The sequence below is a fragment of the Panthera tigris genome, chromosome B1 (genome assembly GCF_018350195.1).
Source record: "Panthera tigris isolate Pti1 chromosome B1, P.tigris_Pti1_mat1.1, whole genome shotgun sequence".
Lineage (NCBI taxonomy): Eukaryota > Metazoa > Chordata > Mammalia > Carnivora > Felidae > Panthera > Panthera tigris.
In genome coordinates, this window is record NC_056663.1 from 203,719,483 (window position 1) to 203,745,193 (window position 25,711).

The 25,711-nt window shown below is 57.8% G+C and overlaps 1 protein-coding gene across 5 annotated transcripts in view; it reads left to right on the forward strand.

The window, feature by feature from the left end:
- Positions 1–453: 453 nt before the first annotated feature.
- Positions 454–25,711, forward strand: part of RNF212 (ring finger protein 212) — a 37,214-nt gene continuing 11,956 nt past the window's right edge. For 3 of the 5 annotated variants that reach the window (XR_006217120.1, XM_042985182.1, XM_042985183.1), the window contains exons 1-9: positions 454–650; positions 5,197–5,258; positions 13,428–13,487; positions 14,139–14,213; positions 17,723–17,779; positions 18,766–18,824; positions 20,619–20,671; positions 20,759–20,816; positions 21,786–21,831. Coding sequence is in view for 4 of the 5 variants with exons in the window: in XM_042985182.1 (XP_042841116.1) it covers positions 542–650; positions 5,197–5,258; positions 13,428–13,487; positions 14,139–14,213; positions 17,723–17,779; positions 18,766–18,824; positions 20,619–20,671; positions 20,759–20,816; positions 21,786–21,831 (579 nt within the window). In the remaining variant the exon portion in view is untranslated. The remainder of the gene's footprint in view (positions 651–5,196; positions 5,259–13,427; positions 13,488–14,138; positions 14,214–17,722; positions 17,780–18,765; positions 18,825–20,618; positions 20,672–20,758; positions 20,817–21,785; positions 21,832–25,711) is intronic. The other 2 variants (XM_042985184.1, XM_042985185.1) reach the window with 2 other exon arrangements.

Sequence of the window (25,711 nt, forward strand, 5' to 3'; positions counted from 1 at the left end):
CCTAACCCGCCCACCCTCCGCCCCCGGCCCCCTCCCCGCACCAGGCAGGGTGCCGCGTGCGCACACGGTCTCCCAGCCATCACTGCCGTTCCCGCTCCCCCCACCGCCTTGGCCTCCCCTGCCCGCGCTCTGCGCCTGCGCCTTCCCGGCACGCCCATGTGGGCGCCAACCGGGGACACCAGCACCGTCTCCGGGCCTGGACTAGGACACGCGGCTCCACAGAAGACTTGGCAAGGAGTGCAGTGACGGAATGAGGGAGGCCAGGCCCCGGTGTGCACGTTCCTCCTCTCCACGTCCAGCCAAGACAGCCTGCGAGGAGAAGAATCTATCTAACCCCACCTCCCTCCCTTCCCCGGGTTGGTATGTTCCAGCACGGGTTTTGGCGGGAGCGACACCGCTCTCTGGTGCGCAGGCGCCGGGTTACAAGTTCGCGTTTGCGCAGGTGCAGAGTCGCCACCCTCTGCCTGCGGCGGGAGGCGGCGTGTGGGCCTCTTGTGGGCCTGGGCTTCTGCGCGGCGGCGGCGCGGACGCCGGGTTCGACATGGCCAGCTGGGTGTTCTGTAATCGCTGCTTCCAGCCGCCGCACCGGACGTCGTGCTTCAGCCTGACCAACTGCGGCCACGTGTACTGCGACGTCTGCCTGGACAAAGGTGAGGCGGGCGGGCCCTGGGGTCGGACAGTACCCGGGCGGCGGGGCGGGGCCGAGGGCGCCGGGTTCCTTCCCGAACCTCGGGTGCAGAGGCAGCAGGACGTCCTGCTGGGTGGGCGGCCGGAGGGATGGTGGAAAACGTGCTGGCCGAGATCGCAGGTGTCAGCCCCAGGAGTATGGCTCTCCCTGCCCTTTCGGAAGGCGGGTTAAACTAGGCCCTGTGTCCAGGATGCCTTTAAACACCAGCGCAGGGCCCCAGAAGGCGCGTCCTCACCTGGCATCAAGCGAGGGTGGAGCCAGAGCCTGCGGGGCAGGGGGCGGGAAGGTGAGAGTCAGCTTGGACGCTTGGGAGCTCCCAGGCAGAGGGGACGCCGAGTGCAGAGATCCTAGGGTAGAAGGAAGTGTGGACGGGCTGGAGGAGCTGAGGGTGCTGGTGAAGTCGGCTGAAGCATGCTGCAGGGGATCCCCCCTGTTCTCCGGGCAGTAGGAAACCACTGGTTTTAAGCAGGGTGGTGACGTGATCAGAGGTATCTTTCTTTTTATGAGATTTTTTTAAGTTTATGTATTTTGAGATAGAAAGCAAGCGGGTCAGGGACAGAGGGGACAGGGAGAGAGGGAGAGAGAGAATCCCAAGCAGGCTCCGTGCTGTCTGCACAGAGCCAAGAGATCATGACCTGAGCCGACTTCAAGGGTCCAACGCTCAACCGACTGAACCACCCAGGTGTCTCTTTCTATGAAAATTTTAAGTTGAAGACAAAGAGTGGCGCCTGGGTGGTTCAGTCGGTTAAGCGTCCCACTTTGGCTCAGGTCATGATCTCGCAGTCTGTGGGTTCAAGCCCCGCATCAGGCTCTGTGCTGACAGCTCCGAGCCTGGAGCCCGCTTCGGATTCAGTGTCTCCCTCGTTCTCTGCCCCTCCCCCACTCGGTCTGTCTCTCTCAAAAATAAAAATTTTTTTAAGTTAAAAAATAAACATTAAAATAAAGAGAAGAAATCAAAAGGAAAAGATAGATTTGACCTAAAAGAAAAAAAAACATGAAACCTCTGTATGCCCTACACGCCAAAGTTAAAGGGCAAATTGCACCCTCATGAAAATAACTATCTTGTTAATGACCAAGTTAATTGTCTCCCTATGTAAAGAGCTCAATATAAATGATTAAGAAAAATATCGTCCCAATAAAAAAGTTAGCCAGGAATATAAACTGATAATTCACAGGAGAGAAAGACAAATAGGGGCGCCTGGGTGGCTCAGTCGGTTGACCGTCCGACTTCGGCTCAGGTCATGATCTTGCGGTTTGTGGGTTCGAGCCCCGCGTCAGGCTCTGTGCTGACAGCTCAGAGCCTGGAGCCCGCTTCCGATTCTGTGTCTCCCTTGTTCTCTGTTCCTCCTCCACTCGCGCACTTTCTCTCTGTCTCTCAAAAATAAATAAACATTAAAGATATTTAAATTGAAGTACAAAGAAAAAGTCATGAATGCAAAGCACAAGAATTGTTACAGGGTGAATTTGCCTGTGAAACCAGCTCCCAGATTGAGAGAACATCACCACCCTCTCAGAAGCCACATCAGAGAGAACCACTAACCCGATGTCTATCTTGTGGACCGCCTTGGGTATATATCTGCACTGGGGTTGCTGAGTCTCACGTGTGTGTTTGAAAAGTCTCTGGCAGCTGGGTGAAAAGTAATTTGGTGGGAGACAGGAACTGGGCAAGAGGCTGTGCGGTTGAGCACGGGAGCGATGATGGGGCCGTGGGCCTAGAGAGATGTAGTACACTGGAGTCTGGGGAGTGGCCTGGCCTCTGACTGGAGGATTGGGGGTTGGGTTAGCAGCACCAAGCACAGAGAGGAAACAGCAGCTCCCGGGGTGAGGTTCAGGGGCTCACGTTGGTCGCTGAGATTCCGGTGAGAGCCATCCGACGGGGGGAGACTGGGAGGGATTGAGTATTTGGGGCTCGGGGTCAGCACAGCCAGGAACACGTCGGGGAATTAGCATGTATATAGTCATCGAAGATACTGGAGTGAGGAGAGTGTGGAGGGCGGAGGGAACCAGGGCACGGTGTCGCCTGGGAGGAGCATTTCTTGAAGAAGACGGTGAAGGTAGGAGGAGGCTGTGGAAGAAAAGAAAGCAGAGTATTTGGGACCTGGCGTCCCAGGGCAGAGTGGAACCTCCCCCTGGATTTAGTGGCGTGGGTGAACTTGGGTGAAAACAGTGGAGACCAGTGCATGCTCTCAGCCCTGGGGGACTGGTTCAGGCAGGGCGATTCCCAGCGGACCTCTGGCTCTTGAAGCCTAAGGCCAGAGCACATTCCAGTAGCCCTAGGTCATTCCTCCAAAAAGCCACAGGTGCTGGGCCATAGAACAAAACAAAAAAGACAGCACAAAGGCTTGAGGGCTCTGGGTGGAGCACCGACCATAGCTTCCCAGCTGTTTGGTGACCATTACTCAGAGATGAGCCCTCCTTAAGCTTTGGTGTATATCCTTCCAGACTCTTTCCTATGGATACAGGTTTTTAACACAAAAACGGGAGGTGCCTGAGTGGTTCGGTGGGTTAAGCGTCAGACTTCGGCCTGGAGCCCGCTGCGGATTCTCTTCTCTGTCCCCCCACCTCTCAAAAATAAGCATTAAAAGAATGTTAATGGTATTGTGTGTATACCGTTTAGTTACCTGCATTTATGAACAGTACGTGGATATTTTTCACGTTCGACTAAGTCTGTATCATCCTTGTTAAGGTGGCATAGTATATCTTTTAGTTGCCATACCGAGACCCATTTAACCGATTCCCTGGTAAAAGACGTGTGTTTTTTCTGATGTTTTGCTGGTAAGCAGCACTCGTTCGCTTGTGTGGTTTTCTCCTTTGCGTGTGTGTAAGCGTGGAAGTGCTTCACTGGGCCGTGCCCGTCACAGCCGACACCTAGGACCCACCCGCCCAGAAGGCGTGGCTGCGCCACGTCCCCAGCACCGATGGCCTGGATTTTCCTTTCATACATTACTGGTGGTCTGTGCTTTGGCCAGCGGCCCTCGCACCTTTTACTGGAGTGCTTAATGGGTCAGTGAGCTCTGTTTGCATGTTAAGTATGAATGTCGGTTTTCCTGTCCATTGGCTGCAGACAAGTTCCTCTCTGTGTCCGGTCTCTTACTGCCCCCGCCCTCAACACAACTCGCAGAGCTTTCGGAGTCGGCTCCGTTCATCTTTGACTCCACGGCTTCAGGCTGCAGCGATGCTCAAGGGGAAGTTCTGTGCTCCAGAATCTGCAGTAGAGACCTGGGGGGGACGGGAACGTACCGCCAGGCGTGGATGTTTTCAGGAGAGGGCCACTTGAATGTGTTTGTAGGGATAGAGGAAGGGGGTAGCTCTGGAGGCCGCTGGAAGGGAGCCGGCTCTTTCTGTACCAGGACCGTCGTCCCACGTGCCGGGGGTGGGACGGGACAGAGGAAGAAGGCAGAGTGAGCTGGGTTGTTCTGTGGTGGGTAACTCGAGAGGAGGCAGGGGATTGAGGGAGGTCAGCACGCAGTCTGGGGCTGGTCCGAACACCCCCCCGCAGGGAGTTGGGGGGACACTCAAGAAAAACGGATGGGGGCCGCCAGTGTTGCGGGTTCATCCATGTCGGGATCCACGTCTCTGAATCCGCTTCCCAGTTAAGTGATTTTTTTGCCCGGTTCTTAGCTACACTGGACCAGAAGCGGGGGAGAAAGAGAGCCCGGGTTGGGGCTGGGTGTGCTGCTTGGAAGGGCGAGGAGCGCAGTACCGACTGGCCGGCTCCGGGCTCCAGGCCGCTCTGGGGGAAAGTGAGACTCTGACGTGTGGGGTTGGGGCCGAGCCCGGGACGAGGGGCCCCGCTGCCGCCAGTGACGCGGGTACAGGCGTAGGAAGGGGTCTGAGTTTGCCCACGACAGCGGCCGCTCCGGGGGCCCAGGGCGGGGTCACGGGAGAAGGGGCCCCTGCGGGGGCAGGCCAGGAAGCGCGGGACTTAGCGCGGGCTTCCCGGTGAGGGCGAGTGTGGCGGAAACCAGCAGGCTGCGGCAGGTGCGGGTCGCTGGGGGCCCCGGGCAGGAGCAGGTGAGTCAGCCGACGCCAGCAGGTGGGAAGTACGGGGCCTCCGTCCAGGCGCCGCCGTGCAGGTGGCAGGAGCCCAGCAAACGCAGAGTCCTCTCCCGGTGAGCGGTCCCTGGTGTCGCAGAGGTGAGGTTGCGGGAGCAGAGCAAAGCTCTGACTTCATGTGTTGGGTGGGGTGCAGGGAGCTGCTTTCGAGTACTGACCATTGTTAATTAAGACATCGCTACAAAACCTGACTGTAAGAGAGTTGTGAGACACATTTGGTTTCAGTATTGTTGATCTTCACAGTCACTAATTTGGGGCAGTTCCACGAGGCAGGAAGAGGTGGATCGTTCGCTGCAAAAACGGTGTCCCAAGTCTGGCCACGTGCAGTGTCATGATGGAGCGTGGAAGTGTGGATGCCACGTTGTGAAGAAAACTGTAATTTGAATCTGCGTCTACACACGTTCAGAAGCAATACTCACTATGATATAGTAAAGTTTGCTTTTCTTTTACAGGTAGAAAGGGCGAGTGCTTGATTTGTAAAGTGCCTTGTCGCGCACTTTTACTTTCAGAACACGTAAGTTCAAATATGTATTATCTGAATGTTGATCAGTATTTTTTTTTAGAGTATTATGCTATTATTTTTTTTTTAACGTTTATTTACTTTTGAGACAGAGACAGAGCATGAACGGGGGAGGGTCAGAGAGAGGGAGACACAGAATCTGAAACAGGCTCCAGGCTCTGAGCCGTCAGCACAGAGCCCGACGCGGGGCTCGAACTCACGGACTGCGAGATCATGACCTGAGCCGAAGTCGGCCGCTTAACCGACTGAGCCACCCAGGCGCCCCGATCAGTATTTTTTTTTTAATATTGAGATTCAATATTTAGTCATTTGGGGTGTCTGAAAAATTTTTTCATTTTGCTAGGTTAAGTAGAAGATCTTCCAGGATTTCTGAGTAAAGTACAATCAGGGTTTGGTTTTGAATGCCTCGGATACCTTCTTTTGTAGACTGGCCCTGTTTGTAGTTTGCGGTGCTGTGTTCCGGGAGGAGAAGATGAGGTGAATAGGGTCTCCGGTACAGTACAGACCCCTGAAGAAGGTGACAGAGTCTGGCTTTCCCTGGGGCTCATAGCTAATGAAGAGGGTTGGAGGAACGTCAGTTCAGAGTTGATGACTGTCACAGTAGGCTTGAAACAATGACTTTTGTTTTCTCTTGAAAATACATCAGTTTAACTTGTTTGGTTTAAACTTAGTTGTAAATAATTATTTTCTTTATACTTAGGTTCTAAGATATGTGTGTGATCGGATGTTTTAATCTATAACAAAATTGGTTTTTTTCTGGTTATAAATACAATACGATGTCACAAAAAACTGAAATGATACAGTAGATCATAATGGAGAAGTACAAGTCCCCCAAATCCCGTTTCCCACAGATGTCAACAAGTGGGAACATAGTTCCTGCTGTGTGTTACTGGGATTTATCTTCTTACATAACGGTGTCTGCTCAGTTGACTTTACACTTCTGGCACACCCACCCTCTCCAAAAACACTGCATACTGTTTCAGTATTTTCCTATTGGCAAAACTATTTCAGCAGTTTCCTAGTGGGGTGTTTTAGTTTTTCACTGTTGCAGTCTTACAGCCAACATTTTTTACCATGTCTCTGCATATCTGTAGGAATATTTCTGTAGCATAAATTCCTAGAAGTGGAAAAATAAGGTCAAAGATTTAAGTGTTTGGTAGAAAGTGCCTTATTTCCTTTAAGAAACGTTACCTCAACGTGGTTTTGATACGTGTTTCCCTGATGCCAAGTGATGTTGAACATCTTTTCATGTGTCTGTTGGCCATCTGGATGTCTTCTTTGGAGAAGTGTCTGTTCATGTCTTCGGCCCATTTCTTCAGTGGATTATTTGTTTTTCGGGTGTTGAGCTTGATAAGTTCTTTATAGATTTTGGACCCTAACCCTTTATCTGATATGTCGTTTGCAAATATCTTCTCCCATTCTGTCAGTTGCCTTTTAGTTTTGCTGATTGTTTCCTTCGCTGTGCAGAAGCTTTTTATCTTGATGAGGTCCCAGTAGTTCATTTTTGCTTCTGTTTCCCTTGCCTCCGGAGACGTGTTGAGTGAGAAGTTGCTGCAGCTGAGGTCGAAGAGGTTGTCGCCTGCTTTCTCCTCGAGGATTGTGATGGCCTCCTGTCTTACATTTAGGTCTCTCGTCCGTTTCGAGTTTCTTTTTGTGTCTGGTGTAAGAAAGTGGTCCAGGTTCATTGTTCTGCATGTCGCTGTCCAGTTCTACCAGCAACATTTGCTGAAGACGCTGTCTTTTTTCCATTGGGTAATTTTCTCTGCTCTGTCAAAGATAAGTTGGCCACACATTTGTGGGTCCGGTTCTGGGTTTTTTAACATCGGTCAGAGTGGCTACAACTAACAACTCAGGCAACAACAGATGTTGGTGAGGATGTGGAGAAAGAGGGTCTCTTTTGTGCTGCTGGTGGGAATGCAAACCGGTGCAGCCGCTCTGGAAAACAGTATGGAGGTTCCTCAAAAATTTAAAAATAGAACTACCCTACGACCCAGCAATTGCACTACTAGGAATTTATCCAGAGGATGCAGGAGTGCTGGTTCATAGGGGCACATGTACCCCAATGTTTATAGCAGCCCTTTCAACAATAGCCAAATTTTGGAAAGAGCCCAAATGTCCCTCGATGGATGAATAGATAAAGAAGATGTGCCTGAAATCATTGTTGCACCATTTGCTAACTAACTTGGATGTAAAATAAAAAAATAAAGAAAAAAGAAAAATACATTACATATATATTATATATATAATATATTTTTATTATATATTTATTATTATATTAACATATTAGTATATATATTATATAATATATATCATATATAAATAGCTACAGACAGAGAGGGATGCAAACTGTAACAGACTCTTAAATACAGAGAACAAACTGAGGGTTGATGAGGGGCGGAGGAGAGGGGAAAATGATGATGGGCACTGAGGGGGGCACCTGTTGGGATGAGCACTAGGTGTTGTATGGAAGCAATGAGTCACAGGAATCCACTCCTGAAGCCAAGAGCACTCTGTATATGCTGTATGTTAGCTAACGTGACAATAAGTTGTATCTTTTAAAAAAGGAAAAAAAAGACAGAAGAGGCTTTCGAGGAACTTTGAAAAGGAGATAAGCATATAAACAAATGATTATTAAAATGAACAATTGAAAGTAAGAACACGAAGGGGCGCATGGTGGCTCAGTCGGTTAAATATCCGACTTCGGCTTGGGTCACCATCTGGCGGTCCTTCAGTTCGAGCCCCGCGTCGGGTTCTGTGCCGACAGCTCGACGCCTGGAGCCTGCTTCGGATTCTGTGTCTCCCTCTCTCTGCCCCTCCCCCGCTCATTCTCTCTCTCTCTCTCAAAAATAAACAAACATTTAAAAAATGTTTTTGAAGTAAGAACATGGGGGGAGGGGGAAAGACATGTACGGCTTTAGGCCCTCAGCTGTGCTGCCAGGCTCTGCTGACTTGTGCAGCTGGTCGGGCCTGCGGCCGAGGGAGGGACGCCCCCGCCTTTCTCTGCCTTCTTGGTTTGCACGCTCAGTTTATGTGTGCTCTGTCTTGTTTTCTAATAAATGTATTTCAGACTGTCCATTTCCTTCTGTTGACTGCTGTTCTGCATCACTTTGAGCATTGGTTTTATCATTTCTAAATAGTCTTCTATTTCTCTTAACTTCTTTTTCAACTCAAGAATTACTTGGGAGAATATTCCTTAATTTCTGAGAGATTAGATCTTATTTCCTCTATTGTTTTTGTAGAAAACTTTTAATTTTATGCCTTTGTGATCAGAGAATATGGCCATGTGGTTTCTTTTTTTAATTGTCAAGATTTTCACTGTGTCTTCGTACATGGTAATTGTTAATGTTCTACAGATGCTCGAAGATGTATGTATTTGTTCATTCTCTGTGCACGTGCGTGAGTGAAGTTGTTCGCGGCACCGGTGCTGCTCCTGGCCGCTCTCTCCCGCACGCCTGCGTTGCATTCTGGGGCCGCTTCCAGCAGTCTCTCGGGGGCCCTCCTTTCTCCTCTGCCACCATGACGCCTAAGAGCCATTCTTCCTGCCCTCCCTCCTGCTTCCTGGAATCTTTTCTCCCCCCACAGCCAGAGGGGTCTGCGCTCATGGGTCGTGTGTCCCGGCTTTCTCGGAGTGAAACGCAAGTCCCCTCGTGCCCGTGGCTCTGGGACCTGACCTCTGGTGGACACCTGGTCCCCTGGCCGGTGACTCCAACCTGCCACTGTTCCTGGGGCCAGGCTGCTTCCACCTCCTCCTTCCCCCACTGCCTTTAGGTCTCTGCCTGTGGTTCTGTGTGACTGTGGTTTCTTTGACCTGTGGCAGGAAGGACACTTACAATCATGGCACAGTGTGTGTGCATTTGGGTGCACATGAATCCACGTGTGTGCACATACGTGAACGACGTTTCACAGGACGACACGAACCCTTGTGAACGCGGTGCCCCTAGTGGTTTCTGCTCTGACTGGCTTTCATTTGTCAGAGCCAGACACAGTGCATGGACCAGGCCAAGCTGATCTTCCGCGACCTGCTGTGTGCAAGCTGCCCGCGCCTCTTACTCTGCCCGCACCTGCTCCTTTGGCTTCACACACAGGACACCACCTGCTTTGTATTTGTTGACTTGTTTGTCACCGGAAAGGGCCTTATCTGTCAGGGGGTGGGGAGACTGAAGCTGGGGAGCCCGCGGGGATCTGGGAGAGGCAGCCGGGCCCGCAGGACAGAGCCTGTGACGAACGCACAGCAGAAGGATATATGGACCGGAAGGGGTTGCACTTGGGCTGGAATTGGCTGGTTCTCCAGTGGAGATGGAAAGGAGCCCCTGTAGTGGGGAGGCCCCGAGCCCTGGAGAAGCCAGCGGCGTCTGGACTCCAAGTGTGAGGACGTGGGACCTGGGGCCATGAGTGTGCAGGGCACTCTTCCACATGCCCACTTAAGGCGCTGGGGAGAAGTGGGCAGAGTCGGGGCTGGAGGTGGCTAGACCGGAGGCTCCCCTAGACAGCAGAGGCCTGGCTAAGGAAGATGCATGTGTGGCCCCAGGGCAGGAACCCCAGGACACCCACCCACAGGGTCTCCGTGATGGCTGTGCCCTCTTGCCTTCCCCTGACCTCTGAGGGGTGGATTCAGCCGTCCTGCCCCAGGCCCCAGGTCGGAGGCTGCTCGTGGTGAGGCTGAGCCTGGTTCCTGGGCCACAGCCCAGATCGGGACTTGGAGGACATGACCACGTGCCAGCAAGGACCTGGGTTTAGGGCATTTGGGGGGTGTCCCACAGGGTTTCGGGGGATGACCTTTCCGTATGGGGAAGAGAGAAGTGGACAGCAGCCACTGGAGCAGCACACTGGCCTGGCTGGGGGCTGTCTCTGGCCCTGCTCTCCTCGCTGGGCCCCCAGCTAGACTCAGTCTCCCTGCCTGCCTCCCGTGAACAATGCCTCCCCAGGCCTGGCCCCCAAAGCAGTCTCTTGGACAGCACCCCCCCCACACACACACACACTCTGCTAAGTGGATGCTGGTGACCCAGCAGAGGAGGGCTGCTGGTTTCCGAGCGGAAGGCCGTCCACTGAGCACAGGCCTCCACTAATACGCAGGCAAGAGATAGGTGTCCCTCTTAAGTTAGCGCCTTCATGTAATTTTGGAATCAGCTTGTTAATTTCCACACAAAGCCCTGTTGGGTTTGCACTTCACTGATGACACAGGTAAACTGACATCCCTACAGTGGGGCCTCTAGGCCACAAGTGTGTGGCACACCTCCATTTGTTTAGATGCGCTGCGGCTTCAGTGGCGGTTTTCTGTACAGAGGCTGGTGCCGCCGTTAGCGTCACCCAGGTATTGGTGATTTGGGATAATTTCATCTCCTAAGTGCTTCTTGTTGGTGTGTAAAAATGGGTTGGTTTTGTTTATTAACCTTTATCTGGTGACCGTGCTAAATTCACTTGATAATGCTGTTGGCCGATGTGAAGATCCGTCTAGACTGTCTCTGTGCACGGTCGTGTCATCTCCAAATGTTTAATTTCTGTGTCATTCCCCCCTTTCTTTCCTTGTACCTTCTTCTCACTGTGTAAGCAACAAGGGGACACAGTGGTGATGGCAGGCGTCCTTTGTCTCTTTCTGATTTCAGGGTCAAGCTTCCAGTGGGTCACCATGGAGTATTCATGTGAGCTCTGGGTTTCTTACTAAGGGGTTATCATTTTATTTTTCTTCTTTATTTTGTGGATGTGGTGAATTGCATTTATTTTTAGAATTTTAAACTCACAGTAGAATTTCAAATACTGCAACTTGGTTGTGATGCGGTATAGCTTGTATGTGTAGGTGAATTTGGGTTTTGTGCACCTGCGTTCATGTGAGAACTGACCTGTGATTTTCCTTTCTTACATGCCCTTTTCAAGTTTTGGTGAATCAGGGTTTTGCTGGCTTCATAAAAGGAGTTGGATATTCTTTCATTTCCTCTTTTCTGGAAGATTTTTGTTTCAAGATTGGGGTTATTCAGAGAATGGTAAAATTCATGTGTGACACTCTCTGATTCGAGAAGGCTGAGGAGGTTTTTAACTAGGGTTTAATTTTTTTATTTAATGCTTGTTTATTTGTTAGAGACAGAGCACGTGCGGGGAAGGGGTAGAGAGAGACAGAGGGAGACAGAGAATCCAAAGCAGGCTTCTCGCTGACAGCAGTAAGCCCGACGTGGGGCTCAAACTCATGAACCATGAGATCATGACCTGAGCCAAAGTTGGACACTCAGCTAACTGAGCTACCCAGGTGCCCCACTAGGGTTTAATTTTTTAATTAGACATGGAACTTTTCAGAGTTCCTAATTCTTGGGTCAGCTTAAGTAAGTCTTTTTCTAGGAATTTGTGCACTTCCTCTGAATTTTGAAATTTCTCATCATCCGCATGTCTGTAGCCATCTGTATTTTCAGTGTCTGTGAGATCTGTAGTGATGTCCTTTTTTGTTGCCTTGTCTCTTTTTTTTCTTCCAACAGTCTTACCTGGTTTTATTGTTAGTAAGTTAGTGTTCTCAGGTGTTTTGGCTCTGTTTGTCGTCACTTTGCATTTCTCAACTTTTGTTTTCTTTAACATTTCCTTTTTCTTTTTTCTTTGGATTAAATTTGTTCTTTAAGATAATTGCTTACAGGAACCTCTAGCCTCCCCCTTCTGATATCTACATTGCAGGGTTGTGGCACCCTTCTGTTCATCCTTGCCTGCGTTTCTGCAATTGGCTGTGTTACATTTTTGTTATCTTTCACTTCAGAATACTTTGAAATTTTTTCTGATTACTCCTGTGAGCTGTGTGTTTTCTGAAACTGTATTGATTAATTTAGAAATATTTGGGGATTTTTAGTTGTTATTTTTACTTTTATTCAAGTTTAATACAGAAGAATGCACAAGTATGGATACATGGCTGTGGGAATTGTTTGTGACCTGTACGTCAGACCAAGACAGCATTTGTTTCCATGACCCCGGAGACTACGGTATGCCCTTGAGCTTCTGCAGTCTAACGTGAAGTAGTCTTCCTGCCAATGCAAGGGTCTCAGACACTTCTGTCACCTTTGTGCCACCTTCCCCTCATGCTGTCGGTGTGTGGTTCAGTTCTGTCTGCACAGAGCCCCATGGGATGATGAGTGTGCGGTCACCATTCTGATCTTGGGTCACCCCACAGTCCCCTTCCCTCGTGCTCCTCACTTGTTCCCACCGAGGGACCCTTTCCTACCTGAAGGCCGTGGCTTCTGTTGGTGGCAAATTCTCTGTTTTTTGTTTGTCTGAAAAGGACCTCTGTTTTTGTCTCCAGTTTGAAGCATATTTTCACTGGGCTTAGAATTCTTTAACGGAAATCAATGTTTTTTGGCGCTTTGACCATACTCCTCCATTTTTGTCTTTTTCCGCACCCGGCTCTCCTGCGTGTGATGCGGTTGCTGCGTAGTTGTCCTGCTTGTCTTCGCAGAGTTTCCACAGCCTGTGCAGTTAGGTCATTCCTTAGCCTGGAGAGCCCTCGGCTGCTCTGTCTCCACACCCTCCCCTGCCCCTCGGGGCCTCTATCACGTGTAGAATGATTGACTCCCGTCACAGAAGGTAGTAGACCCTGACAGATGACTGACAGCCTTTCCAGGTGCTTTCACTTCTGGCCCACGGAGCCGTTCGTCGTGTTCTGGGTCGTCTGTGTATGTGTCTTTACATAACAGGCGTGCTCCCCACTTGCCGAGCACCAGGCCCGGCCACGCCCTGTTGGGGGCACCTCTCCCCTTTTGTTTGCCCGCGCTCCACGTGACCTTCGGGAGGGCACCATTTCTGCTCACCTCGCTCGGGAGACGGAAGCTCGGACATGCTGGGCCGTGTGCCAGGGCGGCGGGTCCAGCTGGTGCAGAGCAGGATTCGCACGTACCTGAAGGCCCCGGCCCCTCCCCGTGGGCCGCGCTGCCCCGCCTTGCGGTGGTCCGTCCAGGCAGCACTGTGCGGGGCCCCCCCGCTGTCGCCCTGACGCCCAGGAGTGGATCCCAGGGCTGCTTCACCACACCGGCCCCCTGACCTTCCAAAGCCAGACCTGCTCCCACCCCGCCGCTGGCTCCCCCAGAAGGCCCTGGCCCTTTGGGGAGCATTTCCCCGTTTCTGCTGCTCATCTGAGTTCAGCTTCACTGTCGTCTCGCTGGGGCTCGGGGGCACATCCTGAAGCTCGTGACTCGCCCACAGCCCAGACCAAAGACCAGACGGGGAGGACGCACGAGGCCCCTCCTGCACCTCTTCGCTCTGGTGCGTGTGTGTCCTTATCCGGGTGCTCCTGCACGCTTCGTGCTGTCCTGTCCGTTTAGCGGCGGCCGCTCTCTGAGTCCTGTCGCAGGACGGCCGTTGCTGACGTGGGGGGGTGGGGGGTGGGGGACAGGGCACGTCTGCACTAGCGTCGTAAGTCGGCAGAGACGGTTTCTTCAGCCCCCGCTCTCCTGAGTCTCTCGAGCTTGCTTTCTCGGTAACTCGGCACGTCCTCGTGCCCACTCGGCCGCGATCGTCGGCTTTCCCCTTCTTCCGAGCTCCACGCGTTTCCTCCGCTTGGCTTTCACCCCTGCCTCCTTCAACCTTTGGGGGAACCCGTCCAAGTAGGGGTGTCTCCCGCCTCACAGAGGAGGACGTGCGGCCCGGGGGCTCAGCCGGCCGCTGGCCACTCTGCCCCCCGGTGGGTGCCCGGAGCCCCTTGGCGCTGGAGGCGTGGCGCTGCCCCTCGTCTGCCACGGCCACCAGCAGCTGGGACGTGGGTGTCCCTCCCGGGGCCCCTGGAGACGGCCTGTGAGGTGTCGATCGATTGTGTCGCGTGGGGCTGACTCCAGACCCGGAGGTGCGGTTTTCTCACCGGTGCCGCACGCCCGTGTCAGAGGCGGTAACAGGGACCCTGCTTTCCTTGTCTTTCAGACGGACGCGGATATCCGGGCGCTGTTCATGGGTATAGACGACCTGTGCAGGAAATACTCAAAGGAGACCTTCCAGGTGAGTCCCGCACGGGGTACCTCTTACTCAGCATAAGCCCGTCAGGCTGCGGCTGCCTCGTGAGGCTGTCCTTTCTGAGGGTCACGGCGCACTCGGCCACACTGTGCTGTCCTCCTCCCGCCCCCCCCCCCACCACGTGGGCCTCACACCTCCCTCCAGGGTCGTGAACCCCTGCTCACCCCACGTCCCACCCCAGAGGTCTGACTTCCCAGACATCACTGGACCATGTGCGGGCCACCGTCCTGTCCGGGAAGCTGCCTGAGAGAAGGGACCCCCCCAGCCCCCAGCCATCCCGCTTCTCCCCCTTCTGTCAGTGTGTAGCCCCTGCAGTGGGCCACCTCCCACCCACCCTCTGGGGAAAGGGGCCAAGTGGACAGCAGCCGGGAGCCGCCTCTAGCCAAGACCTTTCCCGTGGGGCAGCGGGCCAAGGGAGAGCGGTCCCACCCTGACCTTCTGGGCCCGTTGCACGTCTGGAGGCTGTGGTCCAGCAGCCCCACCGAGACCTCCTCTTCTCTGCAAGGCCCTTTCTAGCTATGACACGGCCTGAAGCCACCACGGTATCATGGCCGTCCCATCTACATTTAGCGCTGAAGGCCTGGGTGGCGCACCAGGACACAACAGCGGCACAAGGCGGGGGCCAAGCGGGGGCCCGGATGTCTCCATCGCCACCTCCACAGTGGGAGCTTTCATGGGCCAGGTCCCCCGAGGCCCGGAAACTGTCCACGTTCTCAAGCTTGGCGACCCTTCCACCCATGACGTTCAGAACCACTGGCAGTCCCGTGCCCTGACGTGGTGTTCCCAGACAGCTCTGCAGAGACGGACGCTGTCCCAGACCGTGCGCCCACACAGGGGTGGGGCCAGAGGCTGTGGAGGCAGCTGCCAAGTGACATCCTTTTCGCCTCTGGGTCTTCTCTCCCCCGGTCACGAGCCCATCTGTCATGGCGCAGAGTGGAGTTTCCAGAGGCCACACGACGGGATGTCGCGTTGTTACCCATGTTAACAAACTGGGTTTATTCTGAAATGAATTGCTATGTGTCGTACGTTTCTCTCGGTATCAGTTTCTAGTAGGGTCAGCACTGACAGATAAAACCCACGTAGACAGAACCCTCAGGGTCTCCAGTAAGTTGAAGAATGTAAAGCCAGCCCTCGGGCCCTGGCACGTGTGAGACTGTCAGAATCACGGCAGGTCCTTCCACTGAAGACATCGGGAGGTCACCCTTCCTGATCCAGTTGGGAAGACATAGAAAAATCTTTCTTTTCCTGTCCCCTCCCCGGGACCCCTTCTCATCTCCCCTCCTGCCCCCTGAGCCAGGGCTGGTCCGTGCTGGCCGGAGTGTGGACATCCGGCTGCTCCTCTGGGAGGGGGACAGAAATGAGCCAGCAGACCTGATCCCCCCTCACAGAGGCTGGGGCTCTACCCGAGGGGACCGCCCCCCAAATGGGCCATCCCACACCTCCCGCCAGTCAAGGAACAGCAAAGGAGAGGCGTGCGTGGTCAGCTCCCAGCCTGGCCTTCCTCAGCCTGGGCGCGTCACAAACTGAAGAGGCCGTGCCCTCTCCGTCCAGGAGGGTGTTCTCTACTGGATGAGGGCTCACGGCCCTTTTAGATCTTGCCTTGTTGGTGTCGCCTACCCCCATCAAGTCCACAGCGGCTCAGCCTGAGGGGCCCAGCACGCGGTCACTCGGGCCGACGGAGGCTGGCCCCTGCCTGGTACAGGTGGGTGGCACACAGACGGGGGTCTGTGTGGCCGTGGACTCGCACCAGGCCCCTCGGGGCTCAGCGTTCTGTCCACAAGCCCGTCTCCCAGGCTCAGCCCTGCCCGTGGCCACGTCCTTGGCGTGTGCTGCCACAGAGGCCTGTGTGCGTGTGCCCTCCCCCTTCTGGTTTGAGAACAGCCTGCCGGAGTGAAGATAGCGTGGGCCCGCCCACAGGCCCTGCCGAGCCCGGTACCTCCGGGGAGAAGGCCCCGCGTGCCAGCGTCCCCGCAGTCCTGCTCCCGGACACGCCACGTGGCCGTCCCGTGGTCGTGCTCAGGCGCTCCTGCTCTCTGTTTCTCGGGGTCTACACCAAGACACGAGGTCTAGGGGTCAGGGTGTGACGTTCTCTTCCTGCCACACGCGTAGAACCCGTTGAGGAATGAGACCAAGCAAACAGACGGGGAGTCTTGTCTTGCTGAAGACGACTGGAGGGTGGCTTCAGATCCGCCAAAACCGCTCCCCGCTGTGCACGGGCCCTCACCTCACATCTAGCCCCGGGCCGGCCCTGCTTCGCTGCCCATGCTGCCTTGCCCGGAAGTGAGGCCCGCCTCCTGGAAGCCAGACCTGAGGAGCCATGAGGCCTGAGAGCTGTCGTCAAGGAGGTTTCTGGGACGGGCCCCTGGTGGCGCCCCCACCGCAGACGAGTGCTTCCGGCAGAGCCCGTGTCTGTCAGCCCTCGTCCTGCGGAGCGACGGCCCCGGCAGTGTGTTCTCTGGACCCCGAGGGCGCGGAACCCTTCGGAAGATGCGGGGGCTTGGCAGAAGAATAGGAGGGTGTCTGTCACTCCTGACTGTGGTCCCGTCTTCTGGAGGTGGCCTGGCCCGCAGACGAGGTCTTTGGACCAGCTGTGGGCTGGCCGTCCCTTCCTGTCCGTGCACTTGGCAGAGTCCCGGGGAAGGACCTAGGGGATGCTGACCTTGCGTCCCACCTGGCCCTGCGCCCAGCCCTGCACGAGCCACGCGGAGGCCTTGCCCCGGGGCAGCAGAATTGGGTTTTAGCAGTCACGGCATAGTGTTTCAAGAGGGAAGGCATCACGTCTGGAGACCTCTCTCGTGGGCTGGCTCTTTTCTCCCCTGAGTAAATCACAGGTCACGGTTTCTGATTTACGCTGGTGCCCTCGGGAGCCCGCTACAGACGTGGACGTCGGGGCTCCCACAAATGGAAGACCAGAGATGGTGCCGGACCAGGTGCGGTGGGCCCTGGGGGACCGGACAGGGTCCGTGGGCTCTCATGCTCTCTCCGCTCCGCTGGGCACCGTTGCCTGCATTGGCTCCTCCCTCCCAGGCCGGCCGCGGCCACCTAGCGCTTCCAGGGTCACCCCAACCCCGTTGGTGCTGTTGGGTCAGGAGGCCATCCTGTGACCCGGCTGCTGCTCCCGAAGGGGCGGAACGCTGTGATTGGCCCGCTGGTCGTGTCCCATCCCGCGGCCAGGCCCTCAACACCGTTGAAGCCGCTAGCGAGGGAGGCAGCGCGAGCTTCCCGCGGAGCACGTGGCCTCGGCTCGCGTTTGCGCTGGGCACACGCCACTGCTCACGCGTCCTGCGCGGCAGTCCTGAGCTCTGCTTTGGGCGCAGGGTGGCAGCCAGCGGAGCCCACGCCTGGGCCAGCGGGCAGGCGGGGGGACGGGGCGCAGGGAGACGGGCACGCCGGTGCTCGCACTGACGCTTCCTCCCAACCTCTGGCCGCCGGGACAGCGTGCGCGGTGGCGGCCCTGTGCCAGCGCCAGCAGCTGACACGTACTGTCTTCTCAGGTTTCAGAATTTCAAGAAAAGCACAGAAGGAGACTGTTGGCCTTCTATAGAGAAAAGGTAAGTCCGGTGACGTGCCGCCTCGTTCCGAGGCTGCGTCTCAAGGCGGCGGGCCGCTGGGCTGGCACCTGTCCTGCCCACCCTCAACCTGGTGTGGGGATCCCGCCTGTGGACAGCATGTGGCTGCCTGGGGGCCCCAGCCTGGTGACCAGGACAGTTTCGACTTGGAATGCCAACACTGACCCGCTGACATCCCCCAACTCGGGAGGCACCTCTCTGTCGACAGCAACTGTGAAGTTGCACTGGCCAGTCCTTGTAAAGGACGTTCGAGGGGCCTGTTCGTTTGCCCTGCAAGCAACTCCTCTAGCCCTGTGAGCACTCCCGTCTATCCCTGTGAGCACTCCCCTCTATCCCTGTGAGCACTCCCGTCTGGCCCCGTGAGCACTCCCCTCTGGCCCCGTGAGCACTCCCCTCTGGCCCCGTGAGCACTCCCCTCTGGCCCCGTGAGCACTCCCCTCTAGCCCTGTGAGCACTCCCTCTAGCCCCGTGAGCACTCCCATCTAGCCCTGTGAGCACTCCCCTCTGGCCCCGTGAGCACTCCCGTCTAGCCCCGTGAGCACTCTCCTCTAGCCCCGTGAGCACTCCCCTCTAGCCCCGTGAGCACTCCCCTCTAGCCCCGTGAGCACTCCCCTCTAGCCCTGTGAGCCCTCTTCTCTAGCCTTGTAAGTACTCGTCTTTAATGAAAGGAAAGCAAAGCTTTAGTGAAAGCAGCATTAATCGAGCTTCTGACTCAGAGCAGTGCCCTCTCGAGTGTAGACAGAGGGTCTGGGAGCACCTGGGTGAGGCTGCCTCGTGCTGGCGTCCCAGTGCTGGTCCCCGGGGCCCCTGGTGGCCTGCTCTCAGTGCACATTCACTCAAGCAGCAAGAGGACAGCTCCCATGCCTCCCACCTTCTGATTTGTTGCTTAAGACGTTCAGAGAGTCAGCACGTGCTCTCAACGCTGTCGGCCTACACCGCCTGGTGACCAGAACTCTGGTTGTGTTTAGATCTCAAAGCTGGAAGAATCCCTTCGGAAGTCAGCGCTGCGGTTGGAACAGCTGCAGGGGTGAGTTCTCTCCGGAGTGCGAACAGGGCAGCCGACCGTGCCGTGCCCTCGGCCGTCTGTCCGAGACCTTGTTGTAACGAAGGGGGCCGGAGAAAGAGCGCTTGCCTTTACTACAAGCTTCTGTCAGAGCAGCAGTTCAGTAGGAGGTGAAGGGAGGCCAAGGGAGACAGAAGGGAAAATGTGAAAACCCCCCCAGGGGCTCCCCGAGGTCCCTGAGGCAGAGGCGCCCCACAGCCGGGCCCTGTCGGGGCCCCGTGCGCATCTGCCAGGAACCGTGGTGTCCGTGACAGGTGAACACGGGCAGCGTGTGTGCCCCGCGTGCGGAGGCCGTGGCGTGCCCTGGGGCAGCGGCCACGGGGGGCTCCCGCTGTCCACAGTGCCTTCTGTTCTGAGACGGGGCGAGGTCTCGCGAGCTGTGCTAATGTGGTGGCTCTTCCCAGCTTGGTAGGCCGAACGTCAGGGTAAAGGTTGCAGAGCCAGCGGCCCTGGGGACTGGCATCCATCCGGCTGGTCACGTGTGCGGGCATGACCCACGCGCTGCAAGCGGGCACTTGCTGCCCTGTCGCGTCGGGCCTCTGGAAGTCGCTCCGCCACCTTGGGGCCCCGTCTGGGGTGAAGGGGCCCCCAAGCCGACACCAGTGTGAGGGTGTGCTCAGGGGTCCTGCCCCATTCCCAAGAGATCACAGCAGGAGACTCGGAGAGCCTGAGGGACGTGGGGGTTCGGGCCCTGCTCAGTTCGGGGAGGTGAGGGGAGGGGAGGAGAGGGGAGGGGAGCAGCATGGCGGAGAGTGCCAGGGGCCTGCACGGGGTCTCCGATCCATCCCTCTGGGTGAATAGTTTGCTTTCTTTCTGGGGAATCGCGTCTTCCGTGAGTTCTGGCCGCTCACAGCCGCTACCTTTCCCCATCCTGCTCTTTTCCCGCGTCCTCGTGCCCTGTCGTTCTGAGCCTGGCAGGCCTGTGCACAGAGCTGCTCCCAGGTAGCTTCTGTCCCTGCAGCCTCCCTGTGCTTTCCTCGGCCCCCAGTCCCGGTGCTCTGCTCAGCTGCCTGCGGCACACCTTTTCCATCCCAGGTCCTTTTTGGCTGTTCAGCTTTCCATTTCTAGAACGTTCCTGGTCATCTTTACCGCCGTAGTGTTAGCTTATCTTTGTCGCCACCTTCTGTTTAGGCACGTCCCAGGCGGTGTTTCTCCTGCACCTGACTCCTCCAAGTCCAGATCTGCTTGTTCTGCCCGGCCTGGGCCAGGGGGGTTCGTCCCGTCCCGCGGGCTGGCTCCGCACACGTTCCCCGGGGAGGGCGCCCCTCCCAGACGGCATCTGCCAGTCCCCCCCACCCCACCCCCCACCAGAGCACGAGGAGCACATTCACCCGCGGTGGGGGGGGGGGGCACTGGTGGCTCTGTTACCGTCATGTCCTGGGGGGGGGGGCAGCACAGAGCACACTGGTTTCACGGAGACCACGGGCAGGAGCGAGGGCCTCAGAGGTTCGAGGTCCCCACACCGCAGAGGCAGATGGCTGCCTGCCCCCCGACCCGTAGCCAAGCACCTGCTTGTTCGCAGCACCGGGCGCAGCCAATAGAGCAAGCCACAGGCCACTTGCCTGTCCTCGGGGGGTCTCCTCAGGGCTGTGTGTGTGTGTGTGTGTGTGTGTGTGTGTGTGGGAAGCTGGCGAGGGTTGGGGGCCGGGGCACCTGTGGGGCATCTGGCTGTGTTTGTCGGCTTACGATTGTAACCGGGATGGGTTACGTGGAAGTAAACGTTTGCGGCTGATTAGCACCCCCTCTCTATCTGTGTAGTATGAGATTGTCACAGCAGACAGCTTTCAGCACAATAAAAACTCCGGTTTCGAGTAAGTGACACGGGGCCTGAGCTGGGAGGGATGTGAAGAGGCAGCCGGGCCGGCGAACGCGGCCTGACGCTCAGACCCCTGCTGCAGCTCCTTCGGCACGGCCAGGCGGACACCTCCGGCCCCCTGACTCGTCAGCCTCCAACAGGTGCGTGTGCGGCGGGGCGGCCCCAGTGTCCCTGACCGTCACTGGCCGGCTCCGGCGGGTCGCACAGCCCGTCCTCTGACGCGCCTCCGGTCCTCCCCTCCTCCCTCCACCCTGCACGTCTCCTCACCGCCACCCCAACCCCGCCAGTCAGCAGCGGACAGGCAGGGACCCTGAGCTGAGTGCAGGACATGGCACCTCGCCCCTCCCTCTGGCTCCTGCCTGCCCCGCGGGACGCAGCCTCACAATCAGGTGTGTGGTCCTGGCTGGCCGGTCACAACTCTGTCCCCACAGTCCTAGCGACTGGTTGGGGGGCATCCTGCGACCACACCGCGCCAACGGGTGTCAACCCTGGGACTGACCTGTGACCGGGATGGCCAGGCCAGGGGAGGCGGCTCGGAGACTAATCCAGCACAGACGAAACTAGGACGAGAGACCACAGCTGGGCGGGTGGCTGCCCCCGGAACCCCGACCCACCCTGGCTGAGGGGAGCTGCGCCCCTCACCTTGGCTTTGTCCGGCAGCCCGCCCTGCAGGAGCTCAGTAGCTCACTTTCCCGTCCTTTCATGTCCTCTCTCTTCTGCTCTTTCTCCTACGAGGCTGCCTGAGTGGTGCTTCCCCGTCAGACTCGGGCTCAGTCAGAACGAACACTTGTTGAGTGTTCGTTGCGTGAAGCTTGTGGGTCGGGCAATAAGCGCTAAGGAAAGGAAAAAGGATGTTTACTCCTGTCGCCGCCTTGCAGGAGCTCAGGCCCGATTAGAGGAGCGAGGACGAGGGCCGGGAGGGGGCTATGGAGTGGGCGGGCCGGGGCCCAGGCGACAAGGCTTCCGTGGGCGCTGGCCAGCGAGGCAGGCGGGCCGACAGCGCGGGGGCCTGGAGGTGAGCGTAGGTCCCGTGGCACGAGTCTCGGTTGGTGGTATTGCATCGCTGACGAGCCCCTGGCCCCTGAACGTGTCCCCTTGTCATTTAACAGGGTGGAGTCCATGCAGGTCGACCTCACTCCTTCCCCAGCGAGAAAAGTAAGTACACCCACTCCCTGGGTCCCACCTCGTCCCGCATACGGTGTCTGTGGTTTTTGCAGCACCAGGAAGCACAAGCGTTCAAGGCCCCAGGGACAGATCACAGCAGGGTCTCTTCATCCTGTGCTGGGCGGAGATGTGGTTCGCGAAGCAGGTCCTGGGTGACGATTTTGAGCACACTCCCTTCTGTGAGCGGCAGGTGGGGAAGAAGGAAGGGAGGCTGAGTGAAGTCAGGATAAACCCGGTCCGGCCAAGAAAGAGGCTTGGAGACCCCGAGGCCCCTGAATAGAGGCAGGGCTCCCACTTGGAGAGAGGGGCGAGGCCAGAGGAGGCAGGGCTCCCACTTGGAGAGGAGCAAGGCCAGAGGAGACACGGCCGGAAGTTCGGGCCATCGGTGCCTGGCCCGGATGGAGCGCGGCCTGGGACTCCCCCACCCCCCACCCAAGGCCAGACGCCGGAGGCTCAGGATAGAGGATGGGGAAGCGAGGCCCCAGAGGGAGCGACCTGGTGCACACAGACTCGGTGTTGGTGACTCATACACTGCCTGGTGCTGCTTGTCCGTGAACACCCGGTACGTGGGAGCTCGGTCTCCCGGTCGCCCCGTGACGTGCACGCGGGTGTTCAGGCTGGTTAGTGAGGAGTAGTGCTCATTTCCACGGGGGCCGTCCTGCAAGCAGATTAAGGAGGAATCTGGATTCCAGGATAAGCAGGTAGGAACGCGAAGCCGTTCAGAGCTGGGGTGGAGGGGACGCCCTAGTCCCTGGTGGCTGTGCCGGCATGCGCCTCCCTCTGTGCCCGGTTCTCCGCCCCACCCTCCTGTCTCACCATCCCCCGTCACATCTGGGAGGGAGCCTGTGGGTGCACCTCCTCCCTGCCCTGTGGATCCCAGCCCCCACGCACCACCTGCTGGCCTTGGCGCCCCGGAGGCTGGACTCAGCCTCGCCCACGTGTGGCCTTGTTTTGGAGATTAGAGACTGACATCCTGAGTTGATCCCCCATGTCCCGGCTGTTACAGTTGAGGGACCAGAACACAGCCCACAGTCTCGAAACTGCAGTGAGGTGCTGGACCGGGGGTAGCGCCTGCTGCCGTCCAGGGCAGGTTGGGAGTAGTTGAGGCTCTGCCCCAAGGCCTCCGGGAGGTGAGGCTTCCAGGGTGGAGGCGAACGGGCACGGCTGCCTGGCAGTAAGACTTTATCAACAGAATCGGGCTCCGGGCCATGGTTTGCCCGCCTTGGACCAGAGCAGGACACAAGTGTGCCCCCGGAAACTTGTCCACCCCCTTGCCCGGCCCCCGGACGCCATCAGCCCTGGAGTGGGGGCAGGGTGACGGCTGTGTCCTGGGAACCCCACCCCGGGCCCAGAGACCCTGGGTGGCACAGCCGGCCCGGGGCAGGGCGCGGAGGGGAGCACAGGACTCCGGCCCCGGTGTGGGGCTGCCCTGAGGGGTGTTGTCTGGTGGTTTAGGAGAGGTCCCCGCCCCTGCGGGCTCATCCAGGGTGAGTGGCCACGGCTGCAGGGGAAGCAGGGTGAGGGCACTGCGGCCGCCTGGTCGAGAAGGTGCCACACCCACCACAGGACACCTGGCACAAGCAGCCTGGGGTCAGCTGCCTGGGGCGTAGAGGGCCTTGTCCCCCTCCCACCTGCTGCCCTGGCCAACCCCGGGGTCCTGGGAGAGCAGGTGAGAGAGACACAGCCTGCAGGTGCGCAGGGTGCCGATGGCGTGTCAGACGTGGACACCGGCCAGCAGCTTCCTACCCGGGACGGTCGGCCGGTGTGAACAGGGAAATGACAACTCACAGGGATCCAGTGAAGGCCTGCTCTACGGCACGCGTTAACGAGGGGGGCCGGTAAAGCGCGAGAACCGACTTGAGGGAGAGCCCAAAGAGAAACACGTCAGCCATCGGGAAGGCAGAAACACCGTGCTGACAGACGCAGGACCGGCAGCCTCCACGCGGCATCCCGGGATGCGCCGAAACCAGCAGGACGCGGGGCTGCTCTACGGGGGCAGCCTCAGGACACGGACCGCAGACACCCTGGAGGGAGGTTTGGACTCAGAGTTTTCCATACTCTCCTGACACCCGGGAAGTGCTAGATCTGTCTAGAGTATTTGCTGTCTGGCAGGAAGAACTCTCCGTGAGCAAGTTGTGAATAGAGGGAGAGCCTGGAAGCTGCACGTACGGGAACCCCTGTGGGAGCCCTCGTGGGAGCCCCTGTGGGAGCGCTTATGGAAGTGCCCGTGGGAGCCCCCGTGGGAGCGCTTATGGAAGTGCCTGTGGGAGCCCCCGTGGGAGCCCCCATGGGAGCACTTATGGAAGTGCCCGTGGGAGCCCCCGTGGGAGCGCTCATGGAAGTGCCCGTGGGAGCCCCCGTGGGAGCCCCCGTGGGAGCGCCTGCAGCACGTGGAACACACCCCTCCTCGCAGACATCTGCCACTTGGGGTCTCTGTGGTCCACACCGCAAAGTGCAGCCTGGCGTGGTCCGCCTCCATGGGGCGTCTCAGCTTCCTTGTGCCGCCTGGGGTGGGTCTGCCCTGCTCTGCTCAGCGGGACCCTCGCGAGCATCCGTCCTAGGCCGAGGCTCCCGGTCGTGCTCCGGAGCACGGGTCCTCACCGGGACCCGGGGCGCCAGCCGCAGCCCGTGCTCAGCCCTGTGCCTGCACAGCCCGGCCGGCCGGCCGTGTCTCCGGGTCCTTTTTCTTCACCTGTTACTGGATCCTCCCTGACCCAGGAGCCTCGAGAGCTGACCCAGCAAATAGAAACCCTTGCTGGTAGAAGCCAAGGTGAGAAGAGACCAGTTACCGATTCTAACTCAGCGGAGTGACTTTCGCCGTCGCGCTGTGACGAGTTCTCCTGTTGGAGTTGCGAACGCTCTGCCCGCTGTTGAGAGCTGGCGTGCAGGGGGCACATGTGGCAACGATGTGCAGAGCAGGCCGGACGGAGGTGCGGGTCGGGACCGTGAGAGGAGCAGGTGCAGAGGGCCGGCGGCAGGGGCGCACGGGATATCTGCGCACCCCCGACTCGGCCCGTGGCTGTGGAGGGGGCGCCCCGGGGTGGGGGAGGGGGGACGGGCCGATGGGAAGGACCAAGTGTGGTGGGACCAGAGCTCTAGCCCCTGGGAGGACAGCTGCCGAGCCCACCACTGTCACGCGTGGCCGGGAGGGACGCTTCACCCAGAAGCTGTCGGGGGCGTGAGCAGGCAGTTGATGGACACACCCTCCAGGCGGGGCAGCGTCTCCACCTAAGCGCGCTGGTCCTTCCGTGGTTGAGGCTTGCTGGTGGGCGTGAGCCAGGGGCTGGGGTCGCAGAGGGGACCCTGCAGGGGGCTGCAGGGGTGGGTGTGCCGGGGTGGGAACTGGGAAGATGGGCACAGGGGATGGTGGCCGGGTCTGGAGACAGACTGGCGGGAGCCGGGCTTGTCGGGGGCCACGGGAGTGAGACCCGGACGGCCATGGCAGCGAAGGGAGCGCTTGGCCTGCACGCCTGGCATCGCCTCTGTGGTCGGAGGAGGCCCCCCATCACTAGTGACAGTGCCAGCGTGCCATCCTCAGGGGATCGGGGAGGGGGGCCGCCCCTGGGGAACACAACCGGGGCGGCCAGAGCTGGCTCCCTGCGAGCGAGAACACCCCGTCCACACCGGAGCGCAGGGTGACGAGATCATGAGCCCAAAATGAGGATCTGTGTGGGATTTCAACATTTCTGACCTCAGCCAAGGACTTGACGTTTCTTCTCTTCTGAGATTCTTGGAAGCACTTGGTGCAGCAACCCCCCCCCCCCCCGCTGCTGCGAGCCCCCTGGGGCCGGGGAGCGGAGGGTGGGGGCGCCCTGCCCTTGTGGGCCTGGAGCCGGTGGTTCGGGGTAGATGGGGTGGGTCTGGCCCTCGG